Source organism: Ranitomeya variabilis, chromosome 4 (assembly GCF_051348905.1).
Source record: "Ranitomeya variabilis isolate aRanVar5 chromosome 4, aRanVar5.hap1, whole genome shotgun sequence".
Lineage (NCBI taxonomy): Eukaryota > Metazoa > Chordata > Amphibia > Anura > Dendrobatidae > Ranitomeya > Ranitomeya variabilis.
In genome coordinates, this window is record NC_135235.1 from 406112799 (window position 1) to 406130361 (window position 17563).

A 17563-nucleotide genomic window follows, 5' to 3' on the forward strand; every position below is an offset into this window, starting at 1 on the left:
GACGGTACTACAGAAGGGTTTGTCCTTCTGTCCTACGCCTAAATGGGACGCATTCCAGCTTGACAAGGATTTACAACGGTTCTATCGATCTGTAAGGTTAAAAACTCATTTTTGTACCATGCCTCAGGCTCAATCGAGTGGTGGCTCCTTGGTTCAAGGAAGCATGACTCCTGAGTTATCTATTTCTACCTTGGGACTCCACAACCCAAGTACCTTCTCTCCTCCTCACACCTATCACGCCACAGAAACTTTCATTTCTTTGGTGGATCGCGATATCAAATCCCTTGCACATGAACAGCGCCTTGGATTTTACCCTACACATAGAAACCTCCCGGTAGTCGAGAAACAGGCTTTGGACATGCTCCGCTCAAACAAGAGCATTATAATAAAACCCGCAGATAAAGGGGGCGCTGTGGTAGTGATGGATCGGATCCAATATTGTAATGAAATCACTAGACAACTCTCGGATACGGAGACATACCAAATCATCTCTAGTGACCCTACTTTTAGGATCAGGAAAAAAATCCAGGATCTTATTAACCCCTTTCTCCAGGACAACACAATTGATCAAAAAACAGCCACCTTTCTTCAGAATCAGCACCCCATCACACCTGTCTTCTACGTGTTACCCAAAATACACAAATCCCTTATTAATCCCCCAGGTAGGCCCATTGTGGCCTCCACAGACTCTATCCTTTCACCGCTTTCCGTTTTTCTGGAGAAAGTCCTTACTCCACTGGTAAAAACCACTAGGGCCTTTCTATTAGATACAGGACAATTCCTTGAAATAATTAAAGGCCTTCGGTGCATCCCTGCCCATAGCCTCCTGGTAACGCTCGATGTCAACAGTCTATATACCTCCATTGAACATGTGAAGGGTATTGCAGCCACAAAATCTCTACTTGAGAAATCTGATATGCCCAAAAGAACCTCCCAACTTTGTCTCGAACTCCTCACACTAGTACTCTATGAAAATTTTTTTCTATACCAGGACACGTACTATGTCCAAACACGTGGGACCGCAATGGGCTCGAATGTAGCCCCAGCTTATGCAAATGCATTTATGAATCAGTTCGAAATCGAGTACATCTATGACAATGAGCTATTCTTAACCCACGTCACCAACTATGTCCGCTATATTGATGACATTTTCTTCATTTGGACAGGGACAACAGACACTCTGCACCACTTCTTTACATACCTCAATTCCATTTCCCCAGGGCTTCAATTTACCATCCATTTTGATTCTCAGAAAATTTCCTTTTTGGACACCTGGGTTATAAAAGGTGACAATGGTATTCTCACTACTGACATATTTACCAAACCCACGGATTGCAACAACCTGTTGCATTACTCTAGCTGCCATCCCAAAACAACCAGAAATAGCCTTCCACGGTCACAATTTAAGAGAGTCTCTCGTATTGTCACTGATCCTGCTCTACGCCAAGACAGAATGGACACTATGGCCCTCAAATTCCAAGAAAGAAAATATCCTTTAAAACTTTTGGACCAAGAAAAACTACGCATCAATTCCCCACATCCCCCTCCCCCCCGGGAGCGGCCCAAGGAGCGTTTACCCTTTGTGCATACACACCATCCCTTTATGCCCAAAATATACTCCGTAATTAGAAAACATTGGTCCCTCTTGCACAAGGCTTACCCCTCAGTGGAACCTTTCCAATCACCACCATTGATGAGCACAAGAAGACCCAAAAACATCAAGGATCAGCTAGTACGGGCTGACATTGGGAGTACTCAATCACGGACTACACAGAGGCTTTTGGCCAGCCAACGGCGTGGCACTTTTCCCTGCCTCAATTGTGCAGCATGTTCAAACGTTATCAGGTCCGATATGGTCACCCACCCTAGGACAGGGAAATCATATCCTATTCAGGGTTTCTTTACCTGTAACACTAACTTTGCCATCTACGTGATTAAGTGTCCCTGTGGCCTCCTCTATGTGGGGGAAACCACCCAGCACGTGAAGGACCGGATCGCTAGCCACAAGTCAACTATTCGCTGCAACAAAACATGGCTACCTATCCCTGACCACTTTGTCACATTCAAACACTCCGTGGCCCAATTAAAATTCCAAATACTCGAACAGGTTCCACGTCCCAGAAGAGGGGGCAACCATATCAAATTACTGAAAGCCAGGGAGACGTTCTGGATACACACTTTGGATACTTTGACCCCTAGAGGACTCAACAGAGAAATTGATTGGCAGGTGTGTTAAGTTGTAGTACTAACTATATTTCGTTTTTTCCAGACCCGTTGACAACTCTTCATAGAGGTGAGTGATCACTCAACCCCCCCTCCCCCTTTTTTCTTCTGTTCCGTAATTTATTTTTATTTTATTTTTGTTTTTCATTTTTTATTTTTTTTGGGTTTTCTTTTATTTTATTTTATTTTTAATATTTTTAATATTTCTTGGTTATTACAGTTATTCTCATTTTTTTTAGCATTTTTTCTTTTATTATTATTATTTTTATTTTTATTTTTCATTATTTTTCCATTCATTACTCCATTTTACATTTTCATATTTCATATTTATTGTTATTTTATTTCATTTGCATTATTTCTTTTGAATTTTCAACCTTATTCCCCCCCCCCCCGTTTTTTTCAATAGCATTATAATCAACGTTTTATTTCCTTATAAGGGTCCATTCATCTACTCAATTTTATTTATTCATGCGGTTATTTTTGCTATTTATAATTTTGCTATTTATATTTTTCCTTTTTATTCATCTTTTCGTTCTAGTTTTTATTTTTCCAGTCCACGATTATATATACCACTTATCCCGTACCTAGTCCATGCCTTATTAATGCCAGGATCCCGTAATTCCTCCGGATTCCATTTTATACAGCCTAGCCACCTATTTTTTATGCCCTGAATGTAACCTGGCTGCCACTAGGGGTCGCAAGAGTAGGGCTATTACAGTGCCACACATACAGCGCAAATATCCTGCAGGTATGCCTAACCTCCATACTATTAGTCCAAACATTCCCCTATAATTATATTTACACCGATATGAGTATTGGCATTATGCCTTGCGTTCAATACAGGGCTCCTTACTAACACATGTTACTATGGTGACATTTAGACATGCGCAGTATCTCCTCTCTGCTCCAGGCGGCGGGACTTCCGGTCCGGATGACGCACTTCCGGTCCGGCGGTCACCGCCGCTATTTAACTATCCCACCTCCTCCCCCTGGACACGCCGGCAACTGCAAGGCGCGGGAGCGCCGCTTTACAGGACAACCACCCCAGGTACAGTGGGACGCTGTCCCCACATCCTATATTTCCACATTCCCTGTCATGGGACACTTATAATAAAAGCAGGGTGACCGCTCTCCATACAGGTTTTTCACCTGGCTGCATGGACTATGTGCTTCCCCTCCCCAGTGAACTCCGGGGCAGCTTTTCATTTAATCTGTACTCTTTACTCCCACTCACCTCCTTTTTTCTAGTACAGCATTCCTTATGATTTTTTTGCTTCGGTCCAACATAGGTTCCACACACAGGGCAGCATACCACGACTGGTCATACACCGCCTTATCAGCTAATAGGTATTGATCCAGGCTCCCATTTTCAAGTATTCTGTATATTAGGACACTGTACTCACACTTACCTCCTGTCTATCCTTATAGCACCACTGATACCTGTAAGCAAGAAATTCTCTTTGTGTACCTACCATTGCCTCATTAAGGTAACGAGTGCCTACTGTCCTGCCTCCCAATGACCTCTTTGCCTCCTTTTTTGTATTCACACTTGGTATGACTCTAGGTGTTCTATTCACTTCGGTGCATCCTTGGTGCTTATATTTGTATTTAGTTGCCTGCCTTTCATCCTATACCTTGGCATACTACTCTCTATTATCTCATCATGCACGGATGCTGTATATATGTATATAATTTTTGTTTTTGTTGTGTTTATTTACCCTTGTTCTGTTCTCTTTGTGTTTTTGTAGCAATATTATGAGTAAGGCTCAGGAGAGCCGAAACGTCAATTGTTACTACAAGTGGTCGCTTATCGTATAATTGTATATTGCTCCCATGTGTCACTGATATATAATGTCATATTGAATAAATTTTGCACTATATGCATAATAATCTACTAAGAGTGTGCGGTGTCTTCTAAATTTTACTTATACGGGGACTCCTCTGTCCATGACACCTGCACCTCACCCTCTAAATTGACTGAGTGCACACCAATTATACCTCATTAATTCTAGTTCCCTTGGTGTTTGCACCTGTCCTCCAAATGACAACCGAGACTTTTGCCTATGATTTGGCAACTAGTACTAATATTTTGTCTCAGGTTACTAATTCTACCGACTTCCTCAAGGTTCCAGTATTGGACCTGAGGACACGGGACTACGAAAAAGCCAAAAGGAAACTGGTCTCTTATGACCTCCATTGCACCACGTTGGCGGAATACCACCGACAGAATAAAATTCCTAGAGGGCTGCGGAGTAATCTTCGTCCCACATTGTTTTCCAACAATCAGGAATTCTGTGATAAATTTAAAAGAATTTTGAACAAGTGTTCCTTAGACATTATAATCCTTACTGTGGAATATCTCCAGAAGGAGATTATAGAGGTCCAGAAAAATATACAGGCCATAGAGACTCAGTTGACCAGTACACTTCCTTCTTCTGAGTGGTCCTCACTGAAGACCAAAACAGACAAAATTATTGCGGACTTTGAGAAAAATTTGCAGGAACGTAAGAGGACAAAATTTCAACGAGACAACGAGGACTATATAAGCAACAACGTGTATAGATGGAACGACTCCTCCGCCTTCAACTCCTGGCGACGTCCACCAAACCAACGAAGAGTCGATTCATTCAGCTCGGGCAGCGACTCATCGATAAATGCAGGCAGACCGCGTTTTTTTCACAAGGGACGCAGGGGAGGGCACAACAACGCAGACCAACAAGAAGGTCACGGCGAAAGAATGGCAACGAGATCCCAGGTGAGCCATCGAACTTGGTAATAAACATCTCTAGCTACTCCCTCTCCCCTGCAGAACTGACGGTACTACAGAAGGGTTTGTCCTTCTGTCCTACGCCTAAATGGGACGCATTCCAGCTTGACAAGGATTTACAACGGTTCTATCGATCTGTAAGGTTAAAAACTCATTTTTGTACCATGCCTCAGGCTCAATCGAGTGGTGGCTCCTTGGTTCAAGGAAGCATGACTCCTGAGTTATCTATTTCTACCTTGGGACTCCACAACCCAAGTACCTTCTCTCCTCCTCACACCTATCACGCCACAGAAACTTTCATTTCTTTGGTGGATCGCGATATCAAATCCCTTGCACATGAACAGCGCCTTGGATTTTACCCTACACATAGAAACCTCCCGGTAGTCGAGAAACAGGCTTTGGACATGCTCCGCTCAAACAAGAGCATTATAATAAAACCCGCAGATAAAGGGGGCGCTGTGGTAGTGATGGATCGGATCCAATATTGTAATGAAATCACTAGACAACTCTCGGATACGGAGACATACCAAATCATCTCTAGTGACCCTACTTTTAGGATCAGGAAAAAAATCCAGGATCTTATTAACCCCTTTCTCCAGGACAACACAATTGATCAAAAAACAGCCACCTTTCTTCAGAATCAGCACCCCATCACACCTGTCTTCTACGTGTTACCCAAAATACACAAATCCCTTATTAATCCCCCAGGTAGGCCCATTGTGGCCTCCACAGACTCTATCCTTTCACCGCTTTCCGTTTTTCTGGAGAAAGTCCTTACTCCACTGGTAAAAACCACTAGGGCCTTTCTATTAGATACAGGACAATTCCTTGAAATAATTAAAGGCCTTCGGTGCATCCCTGCCCATAGCCTCCTGGTAACGCTCGATGTCAACAGTCTATATACCTCCATTGAACATGTGAAGGGTATTGCAGCCACAAAATCTCTACTTGAGAAATCTGATATGCCCAAAAGAACCTCCCAACTTTGTCTCGAACTCCTCACACTAGTACTCTATGAAAATTTTTTTCTATACCAGGACACGTACTATGTCCAAACACGTGGGACCGCAATGGGCTCGAATGTAGCCCCAGCTTATGCAAATGCATTTATGAATCAGTTCGAAATCGAGTACATCTATGACAATGAGCTATTCTTAACCCACGTCACCAACTATGTCCGCTATATTGATGACATTTTCTTCATTTGGACAGGGACAACAGACACTCTGCACCACTTCTTTACATACCTCAATTCCATTTCCCCAGGGCTTCAATTTACCATCCATTTTGATTCTCAGAAAATTTCCTTTTTGGACACCTGGGTTATAAAAGGTGACAATGGTATTCTCACTACTGACATATTTACCAAACCCACGGATTGCAACAACCTGTTGCATTACTCTAGCTGCCATCCCAAAACAACCAGAAATAGCCTTCCACGGTCACAATTTAAGAGAGTCTCTCGTATTGTCACTGATCCTGCTCTACGCCAAGACAGAATGGACACTATGGCCCTCAAATTCCAAGAAAGAAAATATCCTTTAAAACTTTTGGACCAAGAAAAACTACGCATCAATTCCCCACATCCCCCTCCCCCCCGGGAGCGGCCCAAGGAGCGTTTACCCTTTGTGCATACACACCATCCCTTTATGCCCAAAATATACTCCGTAATTAGAAAACATTGGTCCCTCTTGCACAAGGCTTACCCCTCAGTGGAACCTTTCCAATCACCACCATTGATGAGCACAAGAAGACCCAAAAACATCAAGGATCAGCTAGTACGGGCTGACATTGGGAGTACTCAACCACGGACTACACAGAGGCTTTTGGCCAGCCAACGGCGTGGCACTTTTCCCTGCCTCAATTGTGCAGCATGTTCAAACGTTATCAGGTCCGATATGGTCACCCACCCTAGGACAGGGAAATCATATCCTATTCAGGGTTTCTTTACCTGTAACACTAACTTTGCCATCTACGTGATTAAGTGTCCCTGTGGCCTCCTCTATGTGGGGGAAACCACCCAGCACGTGAAGGACCGGATCGCTAGCCACAAGTCAACTATTCGCTGCAACAAAACATGGCTACCTATCCCTGACCACTTTGTCACATTCAAACACTCCGTGGCCCAATTAAAATTCCAAATACTCGAACAGGTTCCACGTCCCAGAAGAGGGGGCAACCATATCAAATTACTGAAAGCCAGGGAGACGTTCTGGATACACACTTTGGATACTTTGACCCCTAGAGGACTCAACAGAGAAATTGATTGGCAGGTGTGTTAAGTTGTAGTACTAACTATATTTCGTTTTTTCCAGACCCGTTGACAACTCTTCATAGAGGTGAGTGATCACTCAACCCCCCCTCCCCCTTTTTTCTTCTGTTCCGTCATTTATTTTTATTTTATTTTTGTTTTTCATTTTTTATTTTTTTTGGGTTTTCTTTTCTTTTATTTTATTTTTAATATTTTTAATATTTCTTGGTTATTACAGTTATTCTCATTTTTTTAGCATTTTTTCTTTTATTATTATTATTTTTATTTTTATTTTTCATTATTTTTCCATTCATTACTCCATTTTACATTTTCATATTTCATATTTATTGTTATTTTATTTCATTTGCATTATTTCTTTTGAATTTTCAACCTTATTCCCCCCCCCCCCCCGTTTTTTTCAATAGCATTATAATCAACGTTTTATTTCCTTATAAGGGTCCATTCATCTACTCAATTTTATTTATTCATGCGGTTATTTTTGCTATTTATAATTTTGCTATTTATATTTTTCCTTTTTATTCATCTTTTCGTTCTAGTTTTTATTTTTCCAGTCCACGATTATATATACCACTTATCCCGTACCTAGTCCATGCCTTATTAATGCCAGGATCCCGTAATTCCTCCGGATTCCATTTTATACAGCCTAGCCACCTATTTTTTATGCCCTGAATGTAACCTGGCTGCCACTAGGGGTCGCAAGAGTAGGGCTATTACAGTGCCACACATACAGCGCAAATATCCTGCAGGTATGCCTAACCTCCATACTATTAGTCCAAACATTCCCCTATAATTATATTTACACCGATATGAGTATTGGCATTATGCCTTGCGTTCAATACAGGGCTCCTTACTAACACATGTTACTATGGTGACATTTAGACATGCGCAGTATCTCCTCTCTGCTCCAGGCGGCGGGACTTCCGGTCCGGATGACGCACTTCCGGTCCGGCGGTCACCGCCGCTATTTAACTATCCCACCTCCTCCCCCTGGACACGCCGGCAACTGCAAGGCGCGGGAGCGCCGCTTTACAGGACAACCACCCCAGGTACAGTGGGACGCTGTCCCCACATCCTATATTTCCACATTCCCTGTCATGGGACACTTATAATACAGGCAGGGTGACCGCTCTCCATACAGGTTTTTCACCTGGCTGCATGGACTATGTGCTTCCCCTCCCCAGTGAACTCCGGGGCAGCTTTTCATTTAATCTGTACTCTTTACTCCCACTCACCTCCTTTTTTCTAGTACAGCATTCCTTATGATTTTTTTGCTTCGGTCCAACATAGGTTCCACACACAGGGCAGCATACCACGACTGGTCATACACCGCCTTATCAGCTAATAGGTATTGATCCAGGCTCCCATTTTCAAGTATTCTGTATATTAGGACACTGTACTCACACTTACCTCCTGTCTATCCTTATAGCACCACTGATACCTGTAAGCAAGAAATTCTCTTTGTGTACCTACCATTGCCTCATTAAGGTAACGAGTGCCTACTGTCCTGCCTCCCAATGACCTCTTTGCCTCCTTTTTTGTATTCACACTTGGTATGACTCTAGGTGTTCTATTCACTTCGGTGCATCCTTGGTGCTTATATTTGTATTTAGTTGCCTGCCTTTCATCCTATACCTTGGCATACTACTCTCTATTATCTCATCATGCACGGATGCTGTATATATGTATATAATTTTTGTTTTTGTTGTGTTTATTTACCCTTGTTCTGTTCTCTTTGTGTTTTTGTAGCAATATTATGAGTAAGGCTCAGGAGAGCCGAAACGTCAATTGTTACTACAAGTGGTCGCTTATCGTATAATTGTATATTGCTCCCATGTGTCACTGATATATAATGTCATATTGAATAAATTTTGCACTATATGCATAATAATCTACTAAGAGTGTGCGGTGTCTTCTAAATTTTACTTATACGGGGACTCCTCTGTCCATGACACCTGCACCTCACCCTCTAAATTGACTGAGTGCACACCAATTATACCTCATTGATCATGGTCCTGGACAGTCTGTGTTAGAAGCTCCTGTGAGTGGAGTCTTCTTGGAGCACCTGAGAGAGACTGTGGACCTGGATGATCGGTGTTGGGGAAGCTACCGGCCTTCGGTGGCTCTGGACTGACTGATGTGTGCCGGCCAGGCAAGTTGGTGAACCCCGTAAGGCAGTTTCCCCAGGAGAGTGGACTGACAAGGAGTCAGCAGATGGAGCAGGAGCTCCCATAAGGTACCTGCGTAAGCTGTTGGTGCTTGTAACATGAACTGTGAGGTAAACCCACGGCAACTGGTCAGCGAGGACCAGCGTGTTTAGTGTCCGTGAGTCAAAGCCGTAAATGAAGTGTAAGTTAAAGCTGCAAGTTTATATCACCAGTTGGTGCCGGTTGTGTTTCGTGAGATGTACACAATGAACTGTGCATAACCCGGTTTATGAGGCATTATAAACCGCATGGACTGTCTTGTTTCAAAAACCCGTGCCCGTCTGCTGAATATCACGGCCAAGCGAGTGTCCCCCAACACACTCAGTAGGAATAGTCTTACTATATATATATATATATATATATATATATATATATATATATATATATATATATATATATATATATATATATATATATATATATATACACACACACACACACAGTCATGGCCAAAAGTATTCACACCCCTGCAATTCTGTCAGATAATACTCAGTTTCTTCCTGAAAATGATTGCAAACACATTCTTTGGTATTATTATCTTCATTTAATTTGTCTTAAATGAAAAACCACAAAAGAGAATGAAGCAAAAAGCAAAACATTGATCATTTCACACAAAACTCCAAAAATGGGCCAGACAAAAGTATTGGCACCCTCAGCCTAATACTTGGTTGCACAACCTTTAGCCAAAATAACTACGACCAACTGCTTCCGGTAATCAGCAATGAGTTTCTTACAATGCTCTGCTGGTATTTTAGACCATTCTTCTTTGGCAAACTGCTCCAGGTCCCTGATATTTGAAGGGTGCCTTCTCTAAACTGCCATTTTTAGATCTCTCCACAGGTGATCTATGGGATTCAGGTCTGGATTCATTGCTGGCCACCTTAGAAGTCTCCAGTGCTTTCTCTCAAACCATTTTCTAGTGCTTTTTGAAGTGTTTTGGGTCACTGTCCTGCTGGAAGACCCATGACCTCTGAGGGAGACCCAGCTTTCTCACACTGGGCCCTACATTATGCTGCAAAATTTGTTGTTTGTATATGACTTCATAATGCCATGCACACGGTCAAGCAGTCCAGTGCCAGAGGCAGCAAAGCAACCCCAAAACATCAGGGAACCTTCACCATGTTTGACTGTAGGGACTGTGTTCTTTTCTTTGAATGCCTCTTTTTTTCTTCTGTAAACTCTATGTTGATGCCTTTGCCCAAAAAGCTCTACTTTTGTCTCTTCTGACCAGAGAACATTCTTCCAAAACGTTTTAGGCTTTTTCAGGTAAGTTTTGGCAAACTCCAGCCTGGCTTTTTTATGTCTCGGGGTAAGAAGTGGGGTCTTCCTGGGTCTCCTACCATACAGTCCCTTTTCATTCAGACGCCGACGGATAGTAAGGGTTGACACTGTTGTACCCTCGGACTGCAGGGCAGCTTCAACTTGTTTGGATGTTAGTCGAGGTTCTTTATCCAACATGCGCACAATCTTGCGTTGAAATCTCTTGTCAATTTTTCTTTTCCTTCCACATCTAGGGAGGTTAGCCACAGTGCCATGGGCTTTAAACTTCTTGATGACACTGCGCACGGTAGACACAGGAACATTCACGTCTTTGGAGATGAACTTGTAGCCTTGATATTGCTCATGCTTCCTCACAATTTGGTTTCTCAAGTCCTCAGACAGTTCTTTGGTCTTCTTTCTTTTCTCCATGCTCAATGTGGTACACACAAGGACACAGGACAGAGGTTGAGTCAACTTTAATCCATGTCAACTGGCAGCAAGTGAGATTTAGTTATTGCCAACACCTGTTAGGTGCCACAGGTAAGTTACAGGTGCTGTTAATTACACAAATTAGAGAAGCATCACATGATTTTTCTAACAGTGCCAATACTTTTGTCCACCCCTTTTTTTATGTTTGGTGTGGAATTATATCCAATTTGGCTTTAGGACAATTCTTCTTGTGTTTTTTTCATTTAAGACAAATTAAATGAAGATAATAATACCAAAGAATTTGTGTTTGCAATTATTTTCAGGAAGAAACTGAGTATTATCTGACAGAATTGCAGGGGTGTGAATACTTTTGGCCATGACTGTATATATGTGTGTATATATATATATATTTCTGACATCCAGCGTACTATCCCGTCCATGTGGGCTGGGGCTCCTCTGACCATGGACGGTCATAGTACGTCATAGCCGATCAGACGCTGCGGGGTCCCGATCGCTGCCATGGAGACCCGATGTCGTCATGATGACATCCGGGTCTCTAGAGCTGAGAGACTTCCTGTCATGTGCAGTGCAGGTCAGGGAGTCTCGAAGGTTAGTGCACAGAAGCTGCAGCTCTGATAGCTTCTATAGCATGCAGATCAGCATGCACAAAGTGATTGTCCCATAGTGGGACAAAGTGTAAAACTAAGAATGAGATGAAAAATTATTTTTTACATAATTGCAAAAATTTTTAAAAAAAAATCAATATTTATTTTATCATGAAATAAATATTTGAATTAAAAAAAATCTAAAAACAATAAAAGTACACATATTTGGTATTGCTGCATCTGTAATGACCCGACCTATAAAACTATCCCACTAGATAACCCCTTCAGTAAACACCAATAAAGAAAAAAACAAGTAAAAAAAACAAACAAACAATGCTTGAGCATCATACCGCCGAACAAAAAGACGGATATAAATAAATGTGGTACCGCTGAAAACGTCATCTTGTACCGCAAAAAACAAGCTGACATATAGCTCCATCACCGGAATAGTGAAAAAGTTATAGCTCTTAGAATAAAGTGATGCAAAAATAATTATTTTTTCTATAAAATAGTTTTTATTGTATAAAAGCGCCAAAACATGAAAAAAGATATAAATGAGGCATCGCTGTAATCGTACTGACCCAAATAATAAAACTGATTTATCAATTTTACCACACACGGAACGGTGTAAATGCCCCCCGAAAAGAAATTCATGAATTGCTGGTTTTTGTTCATTGTGTCTCCCAAAAATCAGAATAAAAAGATAAAAAAAAAAAGTCATATGCCCAAAAATGGTACCAATGAAAACGTCAACTCGTCACACAAAAAAAAGACCTTTCATAACATGTGGGCCAAAATATGGAAAATTTATAGCTCTCAAATGTGGTGATGCAAAAACGATTTTTTGAAATAAAAAGCGTCTTTTAGTGTGTGACAGCTGCCAAATATAAAAACCCGCTATAAAAACCCACTATAAATAGTAAATCAAACCCCCCTTTATCACCCCCTTAGTTATGAAAAATAATAAAATAAAAAAATGTATTTATTTCCATTTTCCCATTAGGGTTAGGGTTGAGGCTAAAGTTAGGGTTAGGGCTACAGTTAGGTTTAGGGTTACGATTGGGATTAGGGTTATGTTGGTGGTTAGGATTGTGGTTAGGGTTATGGTTAGGGTTGGGATTAGGGTTAGGGGTGTGTTGGGGTTAGGGTTGGATTTAGAATTGGGGGTTTCCACTGTTTAGGCACATCAGGGGCTCTCCAAACATGACATGGCATCCGATCTCAATTCCAGCCAATTTTGCATTGAAAAGTCAAACGGCGCTCCTTCCCTTCTGAGCTCTGCCATGCTCCCAAACAGATGTTTACCTGCATATATGGGGTATCAGCATACTCAGGACAAATTGCACAACAACATTTGGGGTCCATTAACTCCTGTTACCCTTGGTAAAATAGAACAAATTGGATCTGAAATAATTTTTTTGTGAAAAAAAGTTAAATGTTCATTTTTTTTCTTAACATTCCAAAAAATCCTGTGAAGCATCTGAAGGGTTAATAAACTTCTTGAATGTGGTTTTGAGCATTTTGAGGGGTGCAGTTTTTAGGATGGTGTCACACCTGGGTATTTCCTATCATATAGACTCCTCAAAGTGACTTCAAATGTGATGTGGTCCCTAAAAAAAAAAAAAAAAAAGAAAAAAATAGTGTTGTAAAAATGAGTAATCGCTGGCCAACTTTTAACCCTTATAACTCCCTAACATAAATTGTGGTTCCAAAATTGAGCTGATGTAAAGTAGACACGTGGGAAATGTTACTTATTAAGTATTTTGTGTGACATATCTGTGTGATTTAAGGGCATGAAAACTCAAAGTTGGAAAATTGCAAAATTTTGCAAAATTTCCGTTTTTTCACACAAACTCACGTCATATCGAAGAAATTTTACCTTTATCATGAAGTACAATATGTCACGAGAGAATCACTGGGATCCGTTGAAGAGTTCCAGAGTTATAAACTCATAAAGGGACAGTGGTCAGAATTGTAAAAATTGGCCTGGTCATTAACATGCAAACCACCCTTGGGGGTAAAGGGTTAAAACTTCTTTTCTCACCTTTTTAGTTAGTACCTCTTAGGGACTTTAACATTTATTACTTTGATTACTGGTATAATGCATTATAGCTGTCAATGTTGCACTGCCAAAAGCCTCTTAGACCATATTCCTGCCATGATCTAGGCAGGCCACCTTGGAGATTGACATGACGATGATTGTCAGCCCATGATAATGTCACAGGGGTGCCTATCTGAAGGGAGAGGGAGCCTCCTGCGGCATAGACACCGCTCCTGGTAGTGACGGCCGGAAGTCGGCTATCACTTGAGCCAAGCTCGCAGCAGTGATAGTGAAGGAACAGCTCCTGTGCTAGCATGGTCACGACGTGTAAGTTTCCGTCAAGTCGTAAACCTTTTCCTGACTATGATGTAAACTTATGTCAAAGGTTGTGAAGAGGTTAAAGGAACAGGGAAACGTAAATGAAAGCATACCCAAGTAATCCACTTACAAACATCTCAGGATATGTACACATTTTAAGACCAGAATACAAACTTAAAGACTGTAAAATAAAATGACTTTACACTTCCTTACGCCGGTCTCCCCACCTTTCCAAGATGTCCAAGGGAAGTGCGAGCGAATCAACTAAAGGTACCGTCACATTAAGCGACGCTGCAGCGATAACGACAACTATGCCGATCGCTGCAGCGTCGCTGTTTGATCGCTGGAGAGCTGTCACACAGACCGCTCTCCAGCGATCAACGATGCCGAGGTCCCCTGGTAACCAGGGTAAACATCGGGTAACTAAGCGCAGGGCCGCGCTTAGTAACCCGATGTTTACCCTGGTTACCAGCGTAAAATGTAAAAAAAACAAACAGCACATACTTACATTCACGTCCCCCTGCGTCCACTTCCTGACTGACTGAGCGCCGTACAGTGAGAGCAGAGCGGTGACGTCACCGCTGTGCTGCTTTCACTTTCACTTTGCGGCGCTGAGTCAGAGGAGGAAGCAGACTGCAGGGGACGCAATGTGAGTATGTGCTGTTTGTTTTTTTTACATTTTACGCTGGTAACCAGGGTAAACATCGGGTTACTAAGCGCGGCCCCGCGCTTAGTTACCCGATGTTTACCCTGGTTACCAGTGTAAAATATCGCTGGTATCGTTGCATTTGGTGTCAAACACAACGATACACAGCGATCAAACGACCAAATAAAGTTCTGGACTTTATTCAGCGACCAGCGACATCACAGCAGGATCCTGATCGCTGCTGCGTGTCAAACTAAACGATATCGCTAGCGAGGACGCTGCAACGTCACGGATCGCTAGCGATATCGTTATAAAGTCGTTTAGTGTGACGGTACCTTTACCATATTAATAAGCATACTATCAAAATGGTTTTCATGCAATTAAGATATGATAATTATTTCAGAAAAACACATGATTAAAGAACTACATACTTGCATTGTTGGAGCCTCAAATGTCCTTTGTGGAAGTTCATGGGGGTCTATATTTAATAAAATTTGATCCTGAAAAATTACAATTATTGTGATGAAACATCAAAGACAGAATTAATCAAACTAAACAACACTAACAAGACTCAGAGAAAATAATGAATGAAAGACAGGTCCAACAGAGACACTCAGGACACCTGGGGTGGCAGCATGAGAAGCTTATAATGCATCTGGAGGGACAGGGCTACTTGTCACTTCTGACCGCCTGTGCCATGCCTTGACAATAGGCCTAGGAAAGAGACTAAAGGAAGCCCTATCCTAAAGCTGCATCCAAATGCAGAATGGAGAAGCAAGCAATTCACTTTATTTTATTATTATCACCATTTACTAGACAGGCCGTCATGAGAACAGTAAAGTATATTTAACGGTTTTATTTACTATTAAGTTATTTAATAATAATAAAAAAACACTAATAGGATTTACGGATCATTATTTTTTAAATGCTTTAATTTCCATTTTTTTATGTGATAAAAATATTACTGATTTTTGTGTGTTTTCTTTTTATGAGAAATCTAATTTTATACATTTTTTTCTGCTCCCATTATAGAACTTTTAAAACAAAGTGCAACTATATTGGAACTACATACAGTACATACCAAAAGTTTGGACACACCTTCTCATGTAATGATTTTTCTGTATTTTCTTGACTATGAAAATTGTAAATTCACACTGAAGACATCAAAACTATGAATTAACACATGTGGAATTATATACTTAACAAAAGTGTGAAACAACTGAAAATATGTCTTATATTCTAGGTTCTTCAAAGTATCCACCTTTTGCTTTGATGACTGCTTTGCACACTCTTGGCATTCTCTTGATGAGCTTCAAGAGGTAGTCACCGGAAATAGTCTTCCAACAATCTTGAAGGAGTTAGCACTTGTTGGCCCTTTTGCATTCACTCTGCGATCCAGCTCACCCCAAACCATCTCGATTGGGTTCAGGTCTGTTGACTGTGGAGGCCAGGTCATCTGGCGTAGCACCGCATCACTCTCCTTCTTGGTTAACTAGCCTGGAGGTGTGTTTGGGGTCAATGTCCTGTTGAAAAATAAATGATGGTTCAACTAAACGCAAACCAGATGGAATAGCATGCCGCTCCAAAATGCTGTGGTAGACATGCTGGTTCAGTATGCCTTCAATTTTGAATAAATCCCCAACAGTGTCACCAGCAAAGCACCCCCACACCATCACACCTCCTCCTCCATGCTTCACAGTGGGAACAAGGCACGTAGAGTCCATCCGTTCACCTTTTCTGCGTCGCACAAAGACATGGTGGTTGGAACCAAAGATCTCAAATTCGGACTCATCAGACCAAAGCACAGATTTCCACTGGTCTAATGTCCATTCCTTGTGTTCTTTAGCCCAAACAAGTCTCTTCTGCTTGTTGCCTGTCCTTAGCAGTGGTTTCCTAGCAGCTATTTTACCATGAAGGCCTGTTACACAAAGTTTCCTCTTAACAGTTGTTGTAGAGATGTGTCTGCTGCTAGAACTGTGTGGCATTGACCTGGTCTCTAATCTGAGCTGCTGTTAACCTGCAATTTCTGAGGCTGGTGACTTGAATAAACATATCATCAGATGCAGAGGTGACTCTTGGTCTTCCTTTCCTGGGGCGGTCCTCATGTGAGCCAGTTTATTTGTAGTGCTTGATGGTTTTTGCACCTGCACTTGGGGACACTTTCAAAGTTTTCCCAATTTTTCGGACTGACTGACCTTCATTTCTTAAAGTAATGATGGCCACTCGTTTTTCTTTACTTAGAATTTGTATTACGGCAAGAAAAAATGCAGCTAACAGTCTATTCACTAGGACTATCAGCTGTGTATCCACCAGACTTCTGCTCAACACAACTGATGGTCCCAACCCCATTTATAATGAAAGAAATCCCAGTTATTAAACCTGACAGGGCACACCTGTAAAGTGAAAACCATTTCCGGTGACTACCTCTTGAAGCTCATCAAGAAAATGCCAAGAGTGTGCAGAGCGGTCATCAAAGCAGAAGGTGGCTACTTTAAAGAACCTTGAATATAAGACATAATTTCAGTTGTTTCACACTTTTTTGTTAAGTATATAATTCCACATGTGTTAATTCATAGTTTTGATGCCTTCAGTGTGAATGTACAATTTTCATAGTCATGAAAATACAGAAAAATCTTTAAATGAGAAGGTGTGTCCAAACTTTTGGTCTGTACTGTATATTATAATGTCAATACATTACTATCCATGCAAATACTAGGACATTTATGGAAGTCACCATTTTGAAATAATCTCTAGCTGATGAACATGTACAGTGGAATGTAAAAGTTTGTGCACACTTG

The 17563-nt window shown here is 41.4% G+C and overlaps 1 protein-coding gene across 4 annotated transcripts in view; it reads right to left on the bottom strand.

Moving 5' to 3' along the window:
* LOC143768960 (centromere protein Q-like) overlaps positions 1-17563 on the bottom strand; it is a 143586-nt gene that overhangs the window by 37600 nt on the left and 88423 nt on the right. For all 4 annotated transcript variants that reach the window (XM_077257568.1, XM_077257567.1, XM_077257566.1 and 1 more), the window contains exon 8: positions 15197-15265. In XM_077257568.1, coding sequence (XP_077113683.1) covers positions 15197-15265 — 69 coding nt within the window. The remainder of the gene's footprint in view (positions 1-15196; positions 15266-17563) is intronic.